The sequence below is a fragment of the Pithys albifrons genome, chromosome 18, assembly GCF_047495875.1.
Source record: "Pithys albifrons albifrons isolate INPA30051 chromosome 18, PitAlb_v1, whole genome shotgun sequence".
Taxonomy (NCBI): Eukaryota; Metazoa; Chordata; class Aves; order Passeriformes; family Thamnophilidae; genus Pithys; species Pithys albifrons.
In genome coordinates this window covers 8,401,656-8,425,909 of record NC_092475.1, presented here as the reverse complement: position 1 = coordinate 8,425,909, position 24,254 = coordinate 8,401,656, and the positions used below count along the sequence as shown (strand labels likewise).

The 24,254-nt window shown below is 47.2% G+C and overlaps 2 protein-coding genes across 11 annotated transcripts in view; one reads left to right on the top strand and one right to left on the bottom strand.

Moving 5' to 3' along the window:
* The window catches only part of PTPN1 (protein tyrosine phosphatase non-receptor type 1), a 35,273-nt gene extending 29,134 nt beyond the window's left edge, over positions 1-6,139 (top strand). For 2 of the 3 annotated variants that reach the window (XM_071572700.1, XM_071572703.1), the window contains exons 7-9: positions 976-1,137; positions 1,685-1,920; positions 2,951-6,139. In XM_071572700.1, coding sequence (XP_071428801.1) covers positions 976-1,137; positions 1,685-1,920; positions 2,951-3,155 — 603 coding nt within the window. In that variant the 3' untranslated portion in view covers positions 3,156-6,139. The remainder of the gene's footprint in view (positions 1-975; positions 1,138-1,684; positions 1,921-2,950) is intronic. The other variant, XM_071572701.1, reaches the window with a different exon arrangement.
* Positions 6,140-6,450: 311 nt separating this feature from the next.
* RIPOR3 (RIPOR family member 3) overlaps positions 6,451-24,254 on the bottom strand; it is a 47,393-nt gene continuing 29,589 nt past the window's right edge. For all 8 annotated transcript variants that reach the window (XM_071573057.1, XM_071573059.1, XM_071573058.1 and 5 more), the window contains 15 exons: positions 24,133-24,196; positions 23,688-23,731; positions 22,899-23,024; positions 20,778-20,923; positions 15,174-15,303; positions 14,064-14,639; positions 13,468-13,607; positions 13,079-13,211; positions 12,502-12,610; positions 11,211-11,372; positions 10,894-11,052; positions 9,696-9,898; positions 8,764-8,847; positions 8,060-8,150; positions 6,451-7,443 (listed from right to left, as the gene is read on the bottom strand). In XM_071573057.1, coding sequence (XP_071429158.1) covers positions 7,343-7,443; positions 8,060-8,150; positions 8,764-8,847; positions 9,696-9,898; positions 10,894-11,052; positions 11,211-11,372; positions 12,502-12,610; positions 13,079-13,211; positions 13,468-13,607; positions 14,064-14,639; positions 15,174-15,303; positions 20,778-20,923; positions 22,899-23,024; positions 23,688-23,731; positions 24,133-24,196 — 2,268 coding nt within the window. In that variant the 3' untranslated portion in view covers positions 6,451-7,342. The remainder of the gene's footprint in view (positions 7,444-8,059; positions 8,151-8,763; positions 8,848-9,695; positions 9,899-10,893; positions 11,053-11,210; positions 11,373-12,501; positions 12,611-13,078; positions 13,212-13,467; positions 13,608-14,063; positions 14,640-15,173; positions 15,304-20,777; positions 20,924-22,898; positions 23,025-23,687; positions 23,732-24,132; positions 24,197-24,254) is intronic.

The following is a 24,254-nucleotide window of genomic DNA, read 5'->3' as shown; positions in this document are numbered from 1 at the left end:
TGACCTCCTGCTTCTGCACAGCCTCCTCAGAGCTGTGCCAGGGCCTGGGGGGTGTCTCTGTACATGGTTTCTGTTGTTTCACTCCTACTGCTTTTGGGAGTGTTTTCCAAGGTGAATCTCATACCTAAGTGGAACGAGAGCCAAACTGATGCCTTGAGAGACCCCAGCAAAGCAGGACCCCAAGCCAACTTATTAGTGTGGGATAAGATAAAAAGTGAGAGTCCTTTAATATCAGGCCTAGGACCCACAGGAATACATATCAATGCACGTGCTCAAACTCAGATTTCCATGGTTTTTATAATACTGTCCACTCAATCTCCGTTTTGCACATCTCTTGGTCCAGCCCCATCCTGACCTTGGCACACCCCCTCAGGATTTGAGTCAGGGGACCCCTTCTTCATCATCTTTCTCATCCTCAGCACATATAGGGCTCTCGGAGCTTTTCCAGTGTTCTTTAGACCCCAGTCTCCCCATCTGCAGTCTGGGGAGAAGTCTCTGTGTTTCAGAGTGATTCACATAGACAGGCTTTGCCTTCATGGTTAAGACAAAACCACACTAGATGTCTGCTATGTCATGGCATGAACTGTTCTGGAAAAATACAGAGTCCTTATAATGCGTTTGGTTTTACAGAGTCACCTACACTTGTAGGCAGGAGGAAATTGTCCTGACTTCAACATAAAGCTGGAGTTCTCTTGCCTTTGTTCTGTCACTCTGTGAGAGCAATAGAAAGCTAAGGCAGGCCTAGGTCCTTTTTTTTTTTTCTTAATTATATTTTCAAAACTAAAAGGGCAAAAGTGGGAAAAAGGATAGTATTTTGGAGTGCCTGTGTTTTCCCCTCTGTCTTCTTGGAGACCCAGTAAAGAGCTGCTCATACCAGTTTGGTGTGAGTTCATTAAGTGTAATGTGGAGGGCAGTGTGAAGACCCTGCCACAAGATGAGTCCTCACCAGAACGTGTTTCAAATTCTTGTCTTCAGATGGACAAACGGAAAGATCCTTCCTCTGTGGACGTCAAGCAGGTTCTCCTGGAGATGAGGAAGTTCAGGATGGGCCTCATCCAGACTGCAGACCAGCTGCGCTTCTCCTACTTGGCTGTTATTGAAGGGGCGAAGTTCATCATGGGAGATGCTTCGGTGCAGGTGAGAGCTGGGGCAGCTCCACCCTGTGGGAACTTTGGGCAGGAGGGAGAGGAGCCTCCAGTTTGGTGCTTGTTTCAGCTTCACTACTTGCCTGTGTTGTGTTTAAGAACCTTCCACAGGGTACCTGTGAGTTGCCAGGTGCCTCATGTGCTTTCCAGCACAGTGACCAGGGTGTGGCTGCTGTGTCAGCTCATCTGGCATTTCAGAGAATAAAAGTTTTCCAATATGCCAGAAGTTTAAGTATTATGATTAAATCATGAGGTTTTTTATGGTCAGCAGAACTCCAGCAAGACAGATTGTATTTTGTGCTATTTAAGATTCCCAGCAGTTGATTGGAATCTCTTTCATTTGTAGCTAACGTGTTCTGTGCAGTGGATGTGACTTGGGTTTGGGGTTCTTGTCTGTTTTTTCTTTTCTTTTTCAATGCAAATGAATGAGCCACTTTAAGAATTAATTAAAACTATAAAGATTCTGCCATGGTAGAACTTAAAGTTAGAATAGCTTCCAGAGAAGAGAAGAGCTTAACAGGGCTTGTCCTTCCCTGAAGGAGCAGTGGAAGGAGCTCTCCAAGGAAGACCTGGACCCCCCTCCGGAGCACACGCCACCCCCACCGCGGCCACCGAAGCGCACCTCGGAGATGCACAATGGGAGGATGCACGAGCACACGGAGCCCCTCCCCAAACACCTGGGGGCAGAGGAGGAGATCAGCTGCTCCGTCAGCACTGTGGAGGAGGCAGTTCCAGATGGCAGAGCTCATTCACCTGCACCCCTGAGCACTGACAGGTAACCCGGGGGTTCCCTCCATGACTGTCCCTGCAGCTCCATCCACCAGATGTTTGTGTGTGGGACATTTGCACATGAACAGCACTGAACAGAGAGGGGCCTGAACAGACCTCAGTGGGCAGTGTGGCAGCAGAAATAGGAGTTCAACCCAAACTCTTCTTGGCCGAGGTCTCACATGCACGTTCCTTCAATGTCCCTATGAGCTGAGGCCTGCTCTGGCACCTGCTGAGGAAGGGACAGGTCAGGGGTGTGTGGCTCTGGGAGTTGGGTATCAGTGGGAGGTTCCCATAGTCTTTCTTCAAAATAAACCCTGAATCCACAGAGCTGGGAGGCTGTGACAGGAGCTGGACCTGGTGTGTCCCTCCAGGTTCTGCTTCCAGCAAGGAGAGAAAATGGAGATAAATTCTGTGCCCAAAAGAAACAATGTTTGTATCTGGATTTTTCTTAATTGGATGGGGAGATTCTGAAAGTAAAATACTCAAATTCCAAACATCTTTACTAAAAAGAAAGGGAGTCTTGGAAACAGGAACAGACACAGGTGGGGAGGCTTAGCAATGAAAGAAGAAAATACTGTACTGGTAGCACCTCCCTCTTTCTTTTCTTGGTGACAACATAGTTCTGTTACCAGAACATTTGCTTGGGGTGTGAGATGTCTGGTGGTGCTTTCCATGTCCCCTGAAGAGCATGGATTTAAAACTGATGTCTTGCGTCTTCTCATTAGTGGGATAAATGTGGGTTTCTCAGACAATATATAATTTCCTAGAAATATTTTACACAGTTTAGTGTAAATGAACATCAGACATGTCCAGCTCCAAAGAGCTCAGAGATGAAATTGATTTCATTTGTTTTAGTCCCTTGTCTGAGGATGGAGCTGAATCCTCCTCTGGACATGCCTGTCTTCCTTGATTGGAGGGGCTTGAACTGGACACCTGCCTTTACCTGTGCTGGGTCTCAAGGGGACTCCCTGGGGAATCCAGCGTGGAATGTTTGTGTCCACCTCATTCTGAATGTTGGTTTTTCTGTCCTTAAGCACTAGTCAAGACACTGAAACTCGGAGGAGAACTGTTGGGGAAAACCCACGTCTCTCACCCCACAAGGAGGAGCCGAAGTCGGAGAACTCGGAGGAGGAGGACGAGAATGTGGTGACAACGTGGAAGCCGTTCCTAGTGAATATCTGCATGTTCACCTTCCTCACAGCAGGAGCTTATCTCTGCTACAGGGTGTGTTTCCACTGATGGCTGTCCTGGCAGGATGGACCCGCGGGGAACACCCGCTCAGGGTCTGGGGAGCTCCTGGGAGAGGGAGCAAGTCCAGGCAGGGGAGCCTTGTCTCAGAGCAGGTAGATTTAGGGTGAAAGGCCAGAACTTTGGGTAGGGCTTAAAGAGAGAATTGATGCACTAGGGTTTTATCCAGCCCTGTGGTCCCAAGAACATAATATTCTAATCTCAGGGCCTTAAAATATTCAGGAGTAAGCAGAGAAAATGCCAAATAGTTGTTTTCTTTTTTTGTTTTTTTGTTTTTTTAACTAAATAATAGAATTACAACACATTGTTGTTTTTAGCCTTTTTTAAAAAGTCAGTTCGTTTTCTTTTGTTTCAGAAAAAGTAGGCACAAGTGAAACTTGCTTGTACTCTCCAGGTGTTGTAACCAAATACATGACTTACATTGACGAGTTCCCAAAAAAAGAAAAAGAAACCCACATACCTGAAGAATGTAAACTTTTGGAAGGGGAGGGGTGTTTGTGGTTGGGGTTTTGTTTGGTTTTTTTTTTTTTACTTGCTTCATCATTAAAGACTGAGTTGTGGGCAGTGCCTGTGGTATTGATATATTTAATCGTGGCATAACTGTTCTAAAGAGCTGATTGTTTTACTTGTGTTGATAGAACCAGGCTTCTGCATTTGCTCAGGGTATCCCAACATGTCCAGCTCTTGGATTTTTCCTTTTTTTTTTCTTTACTAAGTGTATCTCCTCATTGACTTTTGTTGCACTCTACTTGCACATATGGCTCTTTACATTGCACCATCCTTTCTAAAGCTGTTTTGCTTTTATATTCTGGGTTAGGAGAGGTTGAGGGGAGGGAGAGAAACAGGAAGGGAAATTCAACCAAACCATGTCCACCAGCACTCTGCCATGGAAGGACCAGTTCTTAAACCTCATCATTTGGAATGTAAAACGCAGTTTCACTCTCCGTGTGCTCTATCAGGACCAGCGTTGCTTCCAGCAAGGGGTGAGGCCCCGTGGGCACTGCAGGCACTGGGCAGGAGAGCATTTGGTCAGTCAAGAGCAGTGCAGGCTGTGGCAGCTTCCTTGAGACACAGACAGGTCAGCAGGAACTGGGCTGGGCTGTGACAGGGTCAGTTCATGATGCACATGTTTGTGTGCTCTACTTTGTGTAAAGCAAAGATTCGAGCCCTGGCTTGAGCTGGGGCTGCAGACACGTCCTCAGCCCTGGGGTCCTGCAGCCAGGCTGGGCCCAGCACTGGCCCTGCTGTGATCCAGGCCTCAAAGTGCTTGTGAATAAGGATCTGGGTGCGTGGGTAGGACTGGGACTGGAAGGCAGCATTGCACTAAGCAGCTGGTGGTGGTCCTCTTGGTAGCACCAAACAATTCACAATTTCAACAATAGTAGCAGAGAGTTCTTTGCTTGTGTCATGGTGCAGAGGGCAGGAGCAACCTCACCCCTGAGAGCTGTAGTGACTGGACTGCCTATGACAGCTGATCTGCAGCACTGTTACTCATCTGTTGGGTTTGTTTCTGAAGTCTCTCCAGGTTTAGAGCACTTAACCACCCCCTCCATGCAGACCTCGCTGTGGAGGAACCCAGGGAGGTCTCTCCACTCAGTACTTATTTTTGCCAAGCTGGCTGTAGGTGTAGCTCTTCCTGCAGTTCGTGAGCAGGTGAAGGGGGGGTGGACTTATTTCTGTTTTGAGTGTTTTGTTAAGCTTGCATCAAGGGCTTCTCAAGAGTACAATAATAAATCCTCAGGTAGTACTGGGAATCAATCGTTTACCTGTGAGACTGTTGGTCAGACCAGTACTTGAAAGGAGGAATGTTGTAATCAGTCAATATTTAGTTATATTATTGGAAACAGGAAAAATGAGTATAGAAAAATGGTAATATATAATGGCTCATCTGTGTATTTAAGATACATTATGTGATTGCTTTGTCCCCACTGTTCTCTCCAGCACGGGCAGGGTCCTGCCCTGAGGCACCATTTGTACCCCTTTGTATTAAACTGCATGTGAAGTCTCCGGTGTCCAATGAAACACCACATGCTTGAAAGGTGAAAGAACTTATATTCCTGCTTCCTGGTGTGCCCAAAAGATGTTTGCATGACCTGATCCTTAGTGGCTGTGGTTCAGAGGGTGTTGCTGAAGGTCTCCTTGTTCAGCAGTGGCCTGTTGGGTGTTTATCAGACAATATGTACTCGCCTAATCCTTGGCATGACTTCCTGTGGGACCCCGCGCTCCATGTGCCGGTGGTAGCATGTTCCTTTCAGCTGCGTGAGTGTAGTACAGACATTCCAGAGTTCAGTCAGCCCTGCCCACACCTCCCCAGCCCTGGGGGCAGCACAAACCAAACCCACCTGGAGGTGTTCCCAAGGGAGAATGTTTTAAGTCTTTGGTATGGCAGGAAAACAAAACATCCTTTCTTTGGCTCCAAATCAATTCAGTTGCAAATGGTTCTACCAAGAGAAAGCCCCTGCAGGTGCTGGAAGGGCTCTGAGCATCCCCTGTACCTGTTCCTCCCCTGTCCCGGGACACTCAGTGACTGCTCCCCAGGCCCTGGGAGGTGTGGGTGAGGCTTGGAATACTGAACTGTTCCCATTTTGTTTTGCTGTCCTGTACTGTCTGTGGTAGTTGGGGGGTGTAAATACCGTGGGGGTGTTGGGTAACCTGTTCTTGGAAATGGACAAACATCCATGTTAGACGCGGTAGGACGTTAGTGAGCTGCTCTGCTATCTGCCTTAAGCAAATATTTACTCATCAGGTCTTTCTTTTTTTACAGATTGCCATAGAGTAAACTTTTATAAAAAATATTTAAAAACTCAACAAAAAAGCTGAATGTTTTGGTATAATACAGTTTCAGGTATCTTGTCTTTTGTGTAAGCCGCTGCTGGGCCTCCCAGGTTAGAGTACAACTGTACAGTTTTTCACTCTCCCATACAAGTTTTCAGTTCTCATTTTAGTTGTAACAATAAAATTCTTTTTTTAAAGAACTTCCCTCAATGTCTTATTGCTTTGGGACCAGAGCCACAGGCTTGACTCCTGTGCACAGGGGGCAGAAGGGGGGAGCTGAGGGTGTAGAGAGAAATTATTTAAATGTTCCTGTAAGAACTTAGTGTAGGCAGAGCTCCAGTTACCTGTGTCCCTCCCTGACACCTCGAGCCTGTTCAGCTGTAACTGGCAGGGCCCTGTCCCAGGCAGGGGGAGCTGTGGGGCAGGACAGCAGGACCCAGCCCAGCATCTTGTGCCTGCCCCCAGGGCTCCAAGCACAGCACCGTGGAAACACTCACAGGAGCTTGGCTCAATGGTTTATTAGAACTTCAGAAAACAGTATGAAATCCAACAAATAAATACTGAATAGAAAAGTTTTATACACACACACACATATATATATAAATATGTACACACACAACCCTTTCAAGTATTGTACCTGGAGCCAGGCCTCTCTCCAGGGCCACCCTGCACTGCCTGCCAGGGGCTGAGGAAGCACCTGACAACAGGGGGATGAGGAGTCTGAATCTGTGACTAAATTCAGAATTTAAAAACAGCCAACCTGTCTCTCCCTCAGTCCAACCTGCACAAACAAGTCCAACACAGACCCTCCTGCTGAGCACACGCCCTCCCAGGCCCTGTCAGTCCCTGCTGCAGCCTGGCCCAAGGGGCAGTGAGGACAGAGAAAGTGACTTTCAAAGTACCAAGTTTTCCTTCTGCAACTAAATCATCCCAGCAAAGGGACCCACTGAGCAACACTCCTGGATTTGTTCTGCGTATGGGCAGTTAGTGTAAAAGGGGCTGTCTTGTCTGATGGCTGCTACAGGGACTGCTGGAGAGTCATCATTTCTCCCCTGGGAAATGCCAAATTAATAAAACAATTAATGGGAAAATAGAGCATACTGCATTTACAGTTTGAGCAAGGACATCTCATTCCAGCAAGATGGAGATTTGAACTCCTGTGACAACCTGGTTCCACATTCTAAAAGATCCCAGTTTTCACACATGCAGCACTTTGGTGCTTGATCATGTGCTGTGAGAAAACATGTTCCCGTCTGAACTGTGGGCACTGCAAACCCTCCCCCTTGGCAAGGGCCCTGTCCTGGGGCAGGAATGCAGCATGGACAGAGCTGGAACAGCAAACCCACCCACAGGACCATGTATGGCTGTCAGGACAGTGGGATTCAGCTCCTCCTAGGCCACTGCTAAAACACTGTGATTTCAATCTCAGCCTCCTGCTGTGCAGTTTCCCTCAGCTCACAGCAAATCCTGTCCATCCTCTCGAAGGCTTGGCGGCCTCTCTCCCCTGTGGAGAGAAGAAAAAGCCCATGCTGAGGGAGAGACACCTGAGAAACAGGATCCTCTGGAAACACTTCTGTTGTGACCCTGTTTGGAACTAACAAAGACTCCCAAGAGTGACAAATTCATCCTTAAGGGAATAGTTTTCCAAAACCTGCTGGAAGCCACCATGGAAAATCAGACCTCCTGACAATATTTCCACATGAGTAAGAGTTTGGACCATCACAGCTGGAAACTTACCATGCACGTGAGCCTGAGTGGTTCTGGGAAGCAAGTCTGGAGATCCCCAGAATTAAGCATGGAGCAAAGTGGGTTTTGGAAGAAAACAGGAAAACCATTCTCCAGCAGCACTGCCAGCACCCTTGGTCCTTACCTGCCACCTTTTCAAAAGGTTCAGTGGTTCCTAAAGCACTCTATCTTAGAGAATTTCCTTGGCCTGGTTCTACAAACTTCAACAGGAGGGCCCTTAGTTGTTGCATGTGATATAAAGTTTATCTTCATGGTGAGAAACAACTGTTCATGAGATATTTCCCATCCTAGATGTGTTCAGGCTGAACCTGAGGCCTCCCCTGGTCCTGCTCTCAGTACACATCACCTTTCCAGGCTCTATTTTAAAGCCTTACCAAAGGACAGCGTTGTTTCCCTGGCTGCATTCCTGACTTCCTCTGTTTCAGACTGGCACAGGTGGGCAACCTGCTCAATGCTCTCCACAGCCTGTTGGAGAAAGGACACATTTGCTCAGCAGCTTTTCAGCAGTTTGGTGGATGTTTTACACAAGGCAAACAGACACACAAACTCCCCTCTCCCCCTGCACCTGAATTCTACCAGGACCTTTTTCTCCCTCAACACATCAGCTTGCAGTTCCATTCCGGACATGATCTCACCTCTGTTACCTCCTCCTCTCCTGTTTTAGGGCATGAGAGAGTGCCAAAGTCCCAGGGTACAGGTCCCTGCTGCGGGACCATTAAATCAGCATCACCCCACCAGGACTTCACTGAAAGGGTTAATCCCAGTTATTGCTTTGCAAACTGAATTTAGGAGTAAGACGCTGATTCCCTGTTGTGGGACTGCATATCACAGGAGTTCAAGCACATCCCTTGTGCTGTGCCTGGCACATCAAACAAGATGCCCACAGCTCCCTCTCCTGCTGCCTTTGGAATAATGGCATTAACAGTCTGGAACTTTGTCAGCCAAAGAATTTGGTAATTCCAAACAGCTGGAAGCTGATAAAGTGACCCTTCCAGCTTTAAAACCCCAGCCAGACACACCTTTGCCTCCCTCACTGTGGCCAGACATGCCCAAGAGAGGCAGAGATCTGAGCACTTACCCTGAGGTTCTTAAGAGCCAAACATGCAGCTTGCTGAAGTCTCACATCAGAGTCAGATAAAACATTAGTGTAAAAAACCACAGCCTGAGTGAAGAAAAGAAGAAAGTGAAAAATTCAGTCTTAAATGTAATCAGGCAACCAACCCAGACTGGCAGGAGCAGCTTTCCCCATGTGAAATGAGCCATGAGCCAAGAGTGTGCCCAGCTGGCCAAGAAGGCCAATGGGATCCTGTCCTGTATCAAAAATAGCGTGGCCGGCAGGCCCAGGGCAGTGACCCTTCCCCTGTACTCTGCGTTGGTGAGGCCACACCTTGAGTGTTGTGTTCAGTTCTGGGCCCCTCAGTTCAGGAAAGAGATTGAGGGGCTGGAGCGGGGCCAGAGAAGAGCAACGAGGCTGGAGAAGGGACTGGAGCACAAGTGCTGCGGGGAGAGGCTGAGGGAGCTGGGGGTGTTTAGCCTGGAGAAGAGGAGGCTCAGAGGTGACCTCAGCACTGTCTAGAACTACCAGAAGGGAAGTTCTGGCCAGGTGGGAGTTGGTCTCTTCTCCCAGGCACTCAGCAATAGGACAAGGAGGCACGGGCTCAAGCTCTACCAGGGGAAATTTAAGTTGGAGATCAGAAAAAAATTCTTTCCAGAGAGAGTGATCAGGCACTGGAATGCCCTGCCCAGAGAGCTGGTGGATTCACCATCCCTGGAGGTTTTTAAACAGACTGGCCGTGGCACTGAGTGCCATGATCTGGTAAAGGGACTGGAGTTGGACCAAGGGTTGGACTTAATGATCTCGGAGGTCTTTTCCAACCCAATCGATTCTATGAAATCCAATAAAGGGCAGACACCTCAGCCAGGCACGGCTGTGGTTTGGGGGCCAGCTGACACTGAGCCTGGGGCAGAGGGGCAGTGCAGGGGGGAGCCCTCCCACGGCCCCAGGGGTACCTTGGCCCGCAGGCTCCTGCTGGCAGCGGCGCGGCACAGGCAGGACGTGGCCGCTCTGCCCACGCGGTGGTTCCCGTCCAGCTGCAGCTCCCCGAGCAGCCGCAGCGTCTGTGGCAGTGGTTGCAGCTTGTTCAGCCGCTTCCCCTTCAGTTTCCGAAGGGTCTTCAGCCTCCCGGGACACTGCAGCTCCTCGATCAGCATCACTGCAAGGGAAGGCACTTGCAAGGAGCCGCTCCCTGGTTCAGTGTCAAGCAGTTCTTCCCGGGGCAGTAAAGCCAAGCGCGGCAGGAAGCGAACCAAGACAGCTGCCCCTTGGCCCATCCTGTGTCCTCTCCCTGCCATTGTTCCATTTCCTCCTGTGCCCAGGCTGGGGCAGCAGAGCAGCCGATCTGTGCCAGCCCCGGGTGCCTCCAGGACAATGCCCGGAGCAGCTCCCACGGCTCTGGACGAGAGCACAGCCCACAATAAGGAGCAGGATCAAGCAAAATACCTGTGAGCAGCCCGGGAAGATGTTGCTCTACAGGACAAAGGAAACCCTCTCTCATTTGAAAACTGAGAAACCAAACACTGGATTTACACTTCCAATTTGAAGAATATTCCAGTTCTTTTTCACTGACTAGGAATGCTCAAGTTTTAATCCCCCTCCACATGAGTCATCTGCATCAACATAAGCCTAAAGATGCAGCCAATATAAAGACTATTTTTAAAGTAATTATTTTCTAACACAGAGTAAGTTTTCAAGTACTTTCACATGTTGGATGAGACTCCAGTGAGGCTCTGGCTACCTCAGGCTAGAAAATGCACGTTAGTAACCTCTGAAATTGCTATTTTCTGTGTCTGATTCCAGCTGCAATAGACACCCAAAGCCACTGACTCTACTCAGTCCTTGGATCCAGGTGTAGATTCCTCCTGACTTTGCTTCTGCTTTAACTACAGAATATCCCAGAGCCTACTTTTCAGGGCACTTAAGATAACCCCATCCTGCCTCCTGTTGTGTTTGTACATGGCCAGATATGAGAGTCAAGCACATCTTTCCTGTTCTGATTAAAATTACATGTTCATAAGGAGGATTAAAATGGAAACAAGTTGTCACTGCACTAGCTGGGCTGTTTCCTGCTCTGGAATTGTATCTGGACTGGGAACCCAGAGGGCAGCCCTGCCGGGCTGGTCAGTGCAAGGAGCCAGACACTGCCATTACCTTCCTTAGCAAGTTTCGCCAGATGTTTCTCCAGGCTGGTAACGTGGTGTTTCTCCAGGTAGCGATAAAACTGGAACAAAGTAACTGACTGTGCTGGGAGGGTGGGAGGGGGGAGCAGCCCATCACAGGTGTGGATCTGCTCCAGCAGCCTCTGCAGCACTGTGGGAACACACACAAGGACAAAGGAGACAACAGCTGGTGAGTTTGGTGGGAGCTGCTGAGAACAACTGAGAGGTTTAGGGTTTTATTCAATGCACAAGAACAATTTTTAGCACTGCAATAAAGTGCAGTAAGAGTGGCCTTGGCTCAGGTGGTACCTGCTTCCAGCTGTCTGGGGTATTTCTCCTTCACTTTGAGCATCATTGTGTATTTCAGGGCATGACAGAACCTTTCTGCTGAAGCCAACAAGATGCTGCCAGGCTCTGCAAGGTCACTCCAGATCTTCAGATAGTGCTTCTTCTTCTTAGTCTTCTGAATAACTGAAAAACCACATTTTAAAAAGTCCATGAGCTCCAGCAGATTTTGGATAATACATGAGAAATGAGGCACCAGATGGATTATCTAGACATGGGTCAGCATTAACTTGTATTTGTGTTAGAGATGGTTTTGTTCAAAGTGAGACATTTCTTGCCAAAATGCTAAAACCTGCAAGCACTGATCTCACCAAGCTTGAGCTGAGCTCCTAAACTGTCAGCAGCAGCTCTTCTGCCCCTTATTGTTCATTTTATCCCAGCATGTGAGTCCAGCTCCAGAATAACTCTCCTATAAGCCAAAGATATGCTACTGGCAAGTGTTAGAGATTCTGCCTCATGATCCTTCCCCGGGGCAGGCCCTGACCCTCAGGGCTCTCTTCCATCGAACACTTCACAAGAGCACTTAAAGCAATACCTTGTGGTTGCTCACTGTTCTTTGGACCCTTCATTCCTCACCCTTCCCCACACAGACTGAATTTCTGCATTTAACACCCCCACACTTCCCCTGTCATACTGTCCCAAAAGCTCTGTGCAGCTCTGCTCCAGGGATCAGGTTATTTCCACATCCTCCAGGGTAAAATCTGTCAGCAAATGCTCCCAACTGCAATTTGCATTCTTGCTGCTGTATTTACCAAGATGAGAACAAAAGCCTTCCAAGTTTCCCATTGTGTTTTATGATTTTGTCACGTCCAAGAGTAAATGGAAGGATTTAGTATTGGGAATGCCTGAGATGGGAAGAATTGCCCATCAAACTGTTCTTGCAAATGGGCACAGAATTTGGGCTGTTTGCTTACCAAGTAAAAGGACAGATATAGAAGAAGATTTTAGTAAAGCTACTCTGCTGTTCTTTGACTGCAAACTCCATCACCTACAACATCCCTGTTAAAACATACCATTCAGATACTTTTTGAGACAATCTTCTCCAAATCTTTTCCTTCCTTGCAGAAAAAAAAAACCCAAAGCAAACAATGAGCCTTGTTTTTTCTACGAATCCAGATGTAAGAGTTGGTGTAATGATGTGAATGTTGGCAAGGTATTAAGAATGAAACCCTGAAGTGTCTGAGGAAGCTCGAGCAGATATGTCAGGGGTGAGCTCTCCACCTCTGGCATGGCTTGGAATAATGCAGATACTCACTTTGCTCAACAGACATATCCAGGACATCCCCCAGAACTCGGGTCTGCTCCAACACTTCTTCCAAAAGGCTTTCCTGGACAACCTGGGCTACATTTGGTGACTTCAGCTTCTGAAAGGCAACACATGTATCTGAGAAGCTGAAACAAGAGCAGCACCAAGATCCAGTTAAACCAGGACTTGCTTCCTAGAATCGAACTTCTGAGATCAGAGAGGAAACACAGCAGCTCCCCGAAGGCCCCTCTGCCCATCATAGCATGTTACTGGTAGTATCAGTTTTCATTCACCCAAAACTGGTGCCCTGTTACACAAGTCAAGCCAAGTCTGTCCCACTGCATTTGCAGCCTGCCTTGGGCACAGAGTGTTATTCAGAGCTCCACCAAAATCCAGAGCCTGAAAAGAGGCAGCAGAGTTTGGTGTGACATGTTCTGTGTGGATACACAAAGACTCTGCATCTTTTGGACTCAACTTCCATTCTGAGTCTTTCTGCTTTTATAAAACAGCTACATACTCATTTCTGTCCATAACCAGGATCAACAGTTATATCTAGTGGGCTGGGAACCCCCAGGCCATTCTGTACCTGCAGAAGACCTTTGCACAGCTTCAGGTGAGTTATCAACAGCACATCTAAGTTGTCATCACCAGTAGTGACATCTTGAGTTTCTGGTCTCGTGTCACAGCTCAGGGACTTCAGGGTGTTGTCATTGTATGTGCTGTTGAGATGAGGGGGAAGAAAAGTTAGAACTCTCATCACTGAATAAAATTAGAGGTACAGTCTCAGCAGGAGCCTTCAAGCAAGTTGCAAAAATATAAACCACATGGCATCAAACAAAACAGCATTTTTAAATTGCATTTATAACCTCCTTAAAAACATGAGGACAGGTTTCTGTGGTGGGTGTTCACACCACCCTGCTCAGCTGGGTTCCTGGGACAGCCCCCTCAGCCCTGTCCCTGTCCCATGGCACACACCTGACACTGGCTGTCCTTATGCTCCCAAACAAGGAGAGTTCATCAGCACTACAGTCAGCATTTAGGAAGTCAAAGCTTTCCAGGACTGTCTCCACCATTAGACTCTCCATAGATGAATGTTTGTGATGAAATGTCTTTAGCTGTTGATGGAATGGAAGCAAAAATACAGTTATTTGTACTATCAAGCCATTTAACAGTTCTTTGCTGCTTTTGAAATCAATCATAATAATAAATGAATTTGCTTTTCTGATTTCATTTTAACACACTGGTTTGATGAACTGATGCAGTCACCTCAAGTTACACCAAATTTAAAAACCAGCAAAAAATATTAGAAGCAAACCTAAATGCTGAGGCTCTGACACAGCTCAGGCTCGGCTTAGCCCCGGCTGGTTTCCACTTGGACTGCTTTTTGTCAGTTATTTATTCCCAGCTGTGTCTTTCCCGAGTCCTGCCTGACCTCTGGTGGCCAAACTCCTTTTGGGAACGTGCTGTTGCTGCATCAGTAAATCAAATCCCCCACAGGGTCACAGAACTTCTTCAGGTTTAGGGGAACAGAGGAAGCTGTACCATGTCCCAAGAGTAGAACACTCCCATACCTTTAATTTATCCCTCAGAGATGAAACCTGGTATTCCAATTTCTCCAGCTGGGCTTGCCCCACATCATGTGATTTCAGCAAATTTAGCACTTCTTGGAGAGTCTTATCAATAGACTTTGTACACCCCTCCAGTCTCAGGTCACCTGCAGCATTCCAGCTGTTCTGGCTGCTGTCCTGCTCTGCCAGGCGGCGATTCCTGGCCTGGCTCAAGGAGTCCCTCCTGCCCTTGTGACCATTTGGAAAACTGGACAGGTTACTTGGAAATCCATCCCCACATGGAGTCTTCTTCAGGATATCCAGAGTGGTGTGATCTGGGAGAGGATGCTGGTGCCCTTCTACACCAGCCTCTTGAATTATGACCAAGGGCCTGTGGTCTAGAGCTGGAGTTGTGCTCCTGGACTCTGTCCCCTTCTGGTCCTCAGAGCTGAATGAGTCTCCCTCGCTGGTCTCTGCAGGATTGTGAGCTTTGCTCCTCCCATGCTCATCAAAATCACAGGCAGCCAAGTAGCTCAGAATGCTGGGGGGCTGGGCTTCATCACTTACATCCCCTTGGTTCTGCCTCTGCTGCAAGAGAGACTGCAGCAAAGAGACCATGAGTGAGCACAGAGAGCACTGGGAAGCCTGAGACCCAAAAGAGACAACTCTGGTACCTGTTCTTGGGAGCACACACCCTGAGATTAGCTCAGTTGGTTAAAACTTGGTTGTAATAATGCCAAGGTCATGGGTTCAATCCCCTATGTGGGCCATTGACTTAAGAGAGTTGGACTCGATGGTCCTTCTGGGTCCCTTCCAACTCAGAATACCGTGATTCTGTGAAAGCACAGGGCTCTTCTGCACGTGGGACCAGGCCACACAGAAGGGATAAACTACAGAAATCAATTTCTGAGCACCCCTGGATGAACAAAGGAGCAGAAGTAACCACGTGTTTGATCCTTCAGGTGAAAACCCGTTTCTGGGTTAAAAGAAAAACATAACAAAGCTCCACATGAAACTGCAAAGGCCCAGAGTGCTATGCTTTCACATTTCTGAGTGTGTTTCTGAGCAGTCTAATCCAACCCAAACTTCAGCCTCAGGTCTGTGCTTTGCATCTTGCTCTCCTCAGGTACTCACCAGGTAGTATTTCTCTCTGAAGCTTGGGGTGCTTGGGGGAGTCCAGTTGTATAAGGAGCTCTTCCTGCTACCCACAGAAAACTTGGCAGTGCTTCCAGGTGACAAAAACAGGTTCTCTGTGTCAAAGGGGCTGCAGCAGAAAACAAAGGCCTAAGTGTCAGTGAGAGCAGAAAGCACAGAGGTGTTCAGCAGCAGGAACAGCTGGGAGGGTTAGTCCCGTTTAGTCAACCACACAGTGGAAAAAGGGAAACAGAAACTACCACCCTGACCAGTATCTTGGATTGCTCCAGCAGAGAAAGAGGTAGGCAAGGAAGTAGTGCATTTTACACAGAATTCTCCACACCCTTGAGACAGAGACCTGTGTCAGAGTCCTTGGAAGAGCCCAGTGTTCCAAGAGGCTGAAGTGTTCCCTGTCCTTCCACAGAGCCTGCACAGACACCAGCACAGCCTGTGTGAGACAGGCACTGGGCACAGAGGGATGGGCACCACTCCAGGCAGGAAGGAAATAGAACACATGCAATAAAGGAGAACTGCCAATTTCTCTCCTGCAGAGCACACGGCACCTGGAGAAGCCAATAAAGCCCCTCATTAGCCTTCACATACTAATAAAAGACTGGCTGGCAGAGGAAGCTCATGCAGAGCTCAGGGCAGTTCTGTGGGTCACACAGGCATGGATGAGGCCAGTTACAGCCCAGAGGGCACTGGCTTTGGGCTGCAAGACTTTGCCAAGTCCTGCTCTAAAGACTTCCAATTACCTGCTGCATCACAGCCATTAATTTACCAACTCCTTTGCAAAACAGCCTAAGGAAACTTGGACAAAATGTCTCTCCAAATGCAACTCAGCTTCCCAGGAGAGGGAAAACATACTTCAAGTTAAGCAGAGCAGGTTTGTTTTCTCTACATGTTGCTTTTGTTCCCTACTGATACGCCTTGTGGCACCAAAAGAAAGTTTGTTTTTCCACTTAAGCACTGGCATTTGGAAAAAAGTGAACTGTTTACAACAGATCTGTCATCTCAGTGATGGGAACATAGCGACCAAACAGCAGGATAAAGTCAGCTGCAGTCAGCTGTACATCATAGAGGATCCAAATGATAACGAGGACTAATCAACTGCAGGGAAAAGAACTTGTGCTCTCTGGCAAAGGCTGTAGCTCTCTCGCTGCTCTTGGTGCACAGGGACCATCTCTGACACTGAGCTCCCCCAGCACAGCGCAATTGGCTGAACTGACCAGTGTCACACACTGGGGTCCCTCACACAGCCCAGTGCCCTGGAGTCCCAACAACCACCACCTGCATTGCCTCACTGGGCAGAGATACCCTGGGTTTCTGACAGCAGAGCCTTTCACCCAAACCCTGCTGAGTTTAATGATGAAAGCAAATTACTCCTGTCTGTGACATTTCCCAGCAGAAGTCGCAGGAATCCATTCCTCAGATTTTTCCTTTTTAGCTTTTAATGTAGCACTGCAGCAATGCAAAATGACATTTCCAGGAAAGGAATAACAAATTAAATCTGTTTTACCCCTTTGACAATTCCTAGAACCCTCCAGGAAAATGCAGTTTTGCAGTTGCCTCCAAACAAAGACAAACTCCCAGTCCCTGTATGGAACAACTGAGAGAGCAGAGAAGGAAGAATGTAAGAAAGGAGGTTGCTCTAAAGCTTTTATCATCTCTTGTCTCTAAGCTCTTGGGCATGATCCATCACGTCCTTCCACATTTCTACAGCAAAAAAACATCACACTGGGACAGATCTATAAATCCATCTCTCACAGAATTTTGACATTGACAGAATCCAGCAGGGGATATTTCAAGAAAAAACATGGGAATAAGTCAAATAGAATGGGCTTTCCCCAGACACATGCTCAGGTTTGAGGCAATCCATAGCTGGGATCTGTCATGCACCAGACTTTGCAAGCAGACTATTGCCTTTAATTGTCACTGACTTTTCCTTAGTTTGTCTAGTGGCTTCCTGAAATCATTGACACAAAACTTCTGTGTAGGCAAAAAGTGTGCAGAAATGTCATTATTTAACTTTAAATTGTGGAACCAGTACTTTGCTGCCTGGGTGTCTGTGGCTGATCATTTCTTGACCACATTCCCCACATTCATATGCCTGCATGGGATTATCCATCAACACCTTTTCAAGGCTGAAAAATTCTATGAGAAAAAAAATTGAAGTGGCCCACTGGTGTGAGCATCTGCTGTTGTCTTGTTCTGTTCCTGGGATTTGGTTATGACTGATTAGAATATGAGCAGTGAATGCACAACCCCCTTCCCTGCCCAAGCACCCAGAGGGGCTCACAGCTCAGCAGAGCTCTGCTTCCTGGACTGAAGCTCCCACAACACCAGCAGCTTTGCATCCACACACACTCAGAGGGACCTCAGCACTGCCAGCCCTGAGCAGGAGTTCCCTGTGACATGTTATTCTGTCACAACCACCAAACCTGGGGAGGGACAGAATACATGAGGTTGCTATCATTTGCTTCCCACTGCTGCACTTTCTGTTGGGTGAGTAAGGACACTGCCTGGTTTATGCTCTTAGAAGAGCAGAAGTGATGAGGCAGAGCTTAAGAGCAGAACTCAATCCAGACTTTGGCCCCAGAGGATCTGCATTCCTTTCTTCCACTGTGCCCTAAGCACTCCCCTTCTGTCCACAGATTAAATAGCACCAGACCAGAAGTGCTCCTGGTGAATAGACCTGCTTGAATCCCACTATTCAGCCTGTGAATCCTGACTCACATTTATACGAAAAAAAAAAAAACCAAAAAACAGAACAAAACAAAACAACTCAAACAAGCAACCATCAATTCTAGTCAGTTGGATGGGACTTGCTGTCAGTCATGAGATTTTTCTTACAATTAAACCCAGTTGACAATTTAACAGTGAGAAAGTTCCTAGTAGGTGTTTCACCTACCTCTTAAAGCCTTATAAGCACCAGTTTCCAGGTTAGTACAGTTTATCATGGCCCCAGGCTACAAGTGCCCAGAGATGCACTGATGGATCACTGCCTAAAGATCCTACAGCAGAACTACATATTCACTAAGTTTGCACCCATGAGAGCAAGACTGGCAGCAGGCACACATCCAAAAATAAAAACCAGACTTCCCTTTTTCATTCTCCCTTCAGGTTCTCTCCCTCCAGAAACCCTTGTGAGCCAGGCCAGCACAGCCCAAAGCAGTCAGAACTGAGTGGTTCTGACTGGTTGGTGCCTTTGGATCCCAGCACAGGGTGCTGCTGAAGTCCTGCAAGGAGAATACAGCTTTCCCTTTGTCCTGCATGCGAGACACAGAATTCAGACTGCTGTTTAGATTGGCAAAAAACACAAAGTCTTTTGCCAAACTGGCCAACAAAGCTGTTCTGCAACGGCCCCAAGCCCATTCACGCTCCTCATGGCACGATCTATAAAGGAGCTGAAGGCACTCTTGTGTTTGAGCCCACAAGACTAGAGACCTATTTAAAAGAAAATATACATTGAGAAGCGGAAAAGAGATCTACATTTGGATTCCTCACAAAGCAGGTCTAGACTGAAAGCTTGTGCCTCAGAGAAATTTGGGCAAATCAGATGGATTTGTTTAGTTATTCTTAAATCAAAGAGAAAAGCAGCTGTTATTTTGAGGGCTCTGTCTTTGAAAACAGAAACACCCTGAGTTATCGCCACAAAACTTCTCTTTTCTGTAAACAACTCCAGCAAACAGGCTGTCAGAGGAGAGGCCAGCTCTGCACAGAAGTGCTCTGGAGAATCCATTGGTGGGATCCCAACACATTTCACAAGGCTTAAACTTAAACACAGCAGAGACACACAGCCGGAGTTTTCTCATGCGCTGAAAAATTCCAAGTGGGGATTAACTCCCAAAGAAAATGAGTCACCACTAACCCTGCTCCCAGCTCAGGCCTTGCCAGCTCCAAAGGCTGTGTGATGGCTATCCCAAATACCACAGGCTTGCTCCTCTTGCCAACTCAGAGCTGCACTCTGGCTATCAGACACTGCAGCCATCAAGTGTCAACAGCATTGGGAGTGGATTTTCCAGAAAATTTTGCCACAGATATAATTTACTTTGGACATTCAGGCTATTATGAGGAACTATGCAATATCCCAGAATAGGAAGGGGCTTTCCTCATCCATCCTTTTGTAAGAACAGCTTATGTGCATAATTAATTATGGAAGCTGCTGACAGTGAAGAAAGGAAGTGATTAGATCCAGCAGCAGCAAAGGAAGGGACTCTGTCAGATGCCACTGGTGTGGGTCAATAAGCAGAGAGTAAAAGTGATTTCTTCTGCAGCCCCTCATCAAAACAAACCACACCCTGATTCCCACTGCCAGATCTTGGAAGGAAAAAGCACCACAAACAGGTACAGCCAAATCTGGTGCATGAGTTTATTTGTCATTGACTTCAAGCAATCTGTGTGTTGGAAAGTCATTTTGAGATGCTGTGGCCAAGACACATTTTTCAGCCAAGCTGCAGGTACAAGTCAGTAGTAAATGTCAAGAAGCACAGCATGCACAAGAGACACTCAGAAAACTGTGAGTTGATCAATAAAGTTTTTCTTTCCCCAGCCCCAGAAATGGAACCTGAAAGCTGTTTCTGCTTTTCCTGGAGAGGGCCTGGATCACAGGTCAGTGGCCTTTCAAGAAGGTCCTTGTCACAGAGGTGTGTTCAAAGGCCTCTTGTCTGTACGGGGCTGGGAAGAACCAAGGACTGCAGTGAGCCACACACAGAGGTGCAAGTGAAGAGTGCCCACTGTTTAACTGGGCACTTCACTAAGGGGGCTACATTTAATCCCTGGACAACAGTAAATGGAAACAGGTTCTCTCAGTGTGGAACAATGGTCCCATAAAGCAAAAATAACAGTACCACCTCAAAAACCTACGTTGGTGAGTCTGGAGTGAGGAATAAGTTCCACTGCAGCATCCACAACAGTGAGAAGTGGCTTTTAATAACATCAGTAATCCACTACAAAAATGAACTTACAGATTTAGATTATAAAACAATTTAACAAATCACAGACACCATGAGAATGCTCAGCTATTTTAAAAGTACATCTGTAACCAGGCTTCCCTGCCATGCACAAACAGGCCTCGTGTCCTCAGCGACTCACAGTGCAAACATGAAGGTGCCAGGCATTCGGGAAAGCTTCTTTTATAACAAGTTGTGGCCTGGTCATAGTGATTGTTCTAAAATTTCAGCTATGCATTTTTTCCATTGTGCCTAGAAGCTGCTACTTCCAGTTCCATTTCATCATCTTTAAGATTATTTTTCATGTTTTATAGATGAACATACATTGCTTGGAGCTGGATTGAATGCTCACTGTGAAGAGGGGTGAGCTAAGGAAGGCTAGGTCAGCTCCCATGGCTATCCATGGCTCTGGTGACAGCAAACAAAGATGTGGAAGGTCACAGAACCAGCTGGTGTCCCTTTCCCGTGCCCCTGCCGAGGGCTGGTCCCACAGAGCTCAGGCACAGCAGCAGTGGGGGAGCACAGGGCTGTCCTCTAGCCTGCACCTCGAATGGAAAAGGACTGTGATGGTGAATGCTGCTCAGTGGCACACCCAGGAGCCTTTAACTAGTTCCCATATTTTCTAGCTTTTCCCATTGGCAGCTGTACTTACTTCCAGAGGACCTCCAGCTGCAGCTTGATGGTGCCCAGTTCAGTGATATCCACAATGATTGCCTGAGGTTTGGTGGTGAAGAAGTTTATGCTGTCACATGTCACAACACCAACTAGAATAGTGGCCAGTCCTCGCAGCTCTGTCACCTGCAAAGACAGACAAACACATCCAGTTCCATCCCATCAGGCAATCCTGGGTCACCTGCATGGAAAGAACACCCCTCTGTGGCCTGTAACAAACAAAACCCTGATACTCAGTTCTGGGCTCCTAAACAGTTGTGAGCCAAAACCACAGGGAACATCTCACAGGTGGCTGGCAAAGAGGAAAGGGGTTCTGGGAGCTGGGAGAGACAGACCTGTACAACACTTCAGACAAGGGAATTTGGTGGACTATGACTTTAAGAAAAATTAGTCTAATGTAGAAATTCTAGCTCTGGCACACATAGTACCAGACTGTTGCAGCTCTTAGGTTCCTAAAGGATCTGGAGGCACAACTGCCTGCATCCACTGTGACCTTTTTAACTGTCCTGAGCTCAGCAGGACCAAAATCAGAATTTCCTCCAGCTGTGCAGGTGGCTCCAGGTTTGCTACCAATGCAGTCACAGGCCTCTATTTTTCCCAGGCTGGCACTTGGCTTCTTCAGCTCCTTTAAAAAAATCTAATCAAATATTTGCTATAAAAACATACTCCCAACTGAAGATCACATTGTTCTAAAAGTGCATCAGACTCAGCACAGATTTTAGCATAAGTGTCTGAAGTCCATTTTGGAATTAGTTCCGTGCCTCCATCTCTTTTAAGAGCTGAAGACATGCTGCTGAATTCCTCTTGGAACACTCTCTGGCAATCACCAATTTTCTTTAACCCTGCTATGTATTTGTATTGGGTAAAGTCATTCAGCACAAAGTGGGAAAAGCAGAAGGTATGGAGGACATTCATCAGTATACAAGCTGCCAAAAAAAGTAAAACTACCATTTTTATACAAAGGAATACAATTTTTTACAACTATTATGGGAAAACAGGCATCTGAATTAGCTTCTCACCTGATCTTCATTGGGCAGTGACAGTAAAAAAGCACATTATAAGCACATTTCCAAAGGCAGTTCCGGCAAGATGCCAAAGAGTGTCTCCTGTGTGACCCAGTTCTTGCTGCCAGGTCAGAGGAGAACACTGCAATAGCTGCTCTGACACCACTGCCAAACCCCCAAACCCTGCACTGGCACAGTTTCCCAGTAGGACAGAATCCAGCACAGCCTTCACCCTCAGCTCCTTTCAGGCTGACACAGGACTCATGCTGCAGAGTGCAGCCCCCAAGAAATGCCAGACTACAGTGGGAATGCTGTTTAAGGATTAGTTCCATCTGCAAGAGAGGTGTCAGAACCAATGCAGGGGCAGCTGCTCATGAGGCTGTGAATGCTACAGGGTCCCCTCCAAGGGGTACCCCAGTGTCACCTGTGTCTCACAGGCCACTGCACTGGTCCCTTCTCTTAAAGATATGACCTGTTCTAGGCACTTCCAGAAGAGTGTCAGAACTCTAGACAAAGATTTGGAGCACAGACAGCTTGAAGCAGCACATAAATGCCATTGGTTCTTCACAGATATGAAGCATCTCTGCAGTAAAACACAACAAAAGTGGCTGCCCACACCCACATAAAGCAATATTTGAACCCCACAGTCCAAACACACTCAGGTGCAATGATACGTTTCCCATACATTGATTTGCCTCTTTCAAAAGAGATCAAAGCTACAGGCATTTAATATCTGCATGGGTGATAATGTCTACACACACATCTGGGTGTCCACATCTAAACTTCATCCTAGAAAATCCCAGTTATTAACCTAGGACATTTTTTTATAAAAGAGCAACCGACCAAAAACCCCAAAACACAACCACATCTACCAGACTCCAGAATATGAGAAAGCAGATGCACTAATACAGTTACAAGTACCAGGAGCAAAGGAAAAACAGAAGTAGAGGCCCCTTCACTAGACAGAACATGGATTAGCTGCCATTTTTACACAGCTAGGAAAAGAAAAAGATTTAAGGATTTTGAGAGACCCTTGGTAGGTTAAGAGGCAAGATGCATTAATCCACTGATTCCAATCCAACCATTATACACCACACCTTGATTTCAAACTTCTCGTGGAGATTTGGGATAAAGATCTTTTCCTCCTCATCCCATGTCTGGCTGTCATCGGTCTCAATCTTGCCCTTCAACCTCCATTTCTGGCGCCCCAGTCTCATAAACACCTGGAAACCACAAAGAACAACAGGTGTTGGGTCAACACAGCCCTGAGCATTCCCTTCAGTCCATAGCCCTCTCCGTATTCCAGTCTGGCTGAAGTGGAGCCATCCCCTTGATCACTATACACTTGGGAATTGGATGAAGCTGGAAGGTTGGAGACAGGAATTCAGGATGCAGGTTTTAACACCTGAAGGCAGTGCCAAATGCCACACCCCACCCCTTCTGGATAAGCTGTAGAACTCCATCACATTCCAAGTGTGGTGGTACTGGAATACGAGGCACACTGGAATTCACTGGGAACTGTTAGAAGTAGGAGAGCACCCAGAAAGACACTAAGGGGAATTCAAATTATGCCAAGGGCAATCTTCCAAGAAACAGGCAGTCACTGCTGCTTGAATCCTGGGCAACTCTGAAGACAAAGCCCTCACAGGCTGGGTTTCATTGACAATCACTGCTGTCTTTTAAACCCTCCCATAACACCCAAATCACATCTTTCCCTCCCCAGCCTCCCAGTGTGCCAAAGCACTGTTCTCATCACAGCAATGGGTGGTTTTATCCCAGTCTGGTCCCTGTTCTCCTCCTCCATGTTCCACCCTTGACCTCCTGTTCCTCTATTTCAAACTCGCACCAGGAAAGCAAAGGACAGAATTAACTGCTTTATACTGCACCTCATACTGGTCCCCTGGGCAGAGACGTGCAAAGCCCACCAACCCTGCAAAGAGAAGGAAAACTCCTAGTACTTGGAGAGTTTTATAAAGCCCCCCAAAGCTTCAGCTTCCAGTAAATACAGTGACTATGTGGCCAACACCCCCCCTTTCCTCAGCTCTGTGCCGAAGCTATGCCACAGGCCCAACACACTCTTAAAAGGACAAAATTTAATTGAGCTGAGAAAAGAAGCTTGTCAGCTTTTGTATTCAGATATAAAGTACCTTTGCAGAGCTGTTTTATAGCACTGAAGCAAACAGAAGTTTGCCAAAATTCTGTTCAGGGTATCATCCAGCAAGCCAGTGGAAGCAACAGACATTGAATAACTGGACTCTCAGTGGATCAGACTGCTACACAGAAATCCAAAATCAATTGACGAGTCTTGAAGGAGTGAGGAAAGGAACCTACCTTTCATCTTCACGTGGAACTCTCCCAAATGCACCTCCAGCGCCCCCTCTATAAAGCACATGTCCTGCAAGAAAGGCTGCACAGTCACATGGCTGCAGAGAGCACAGAGAACACCTTCCCAC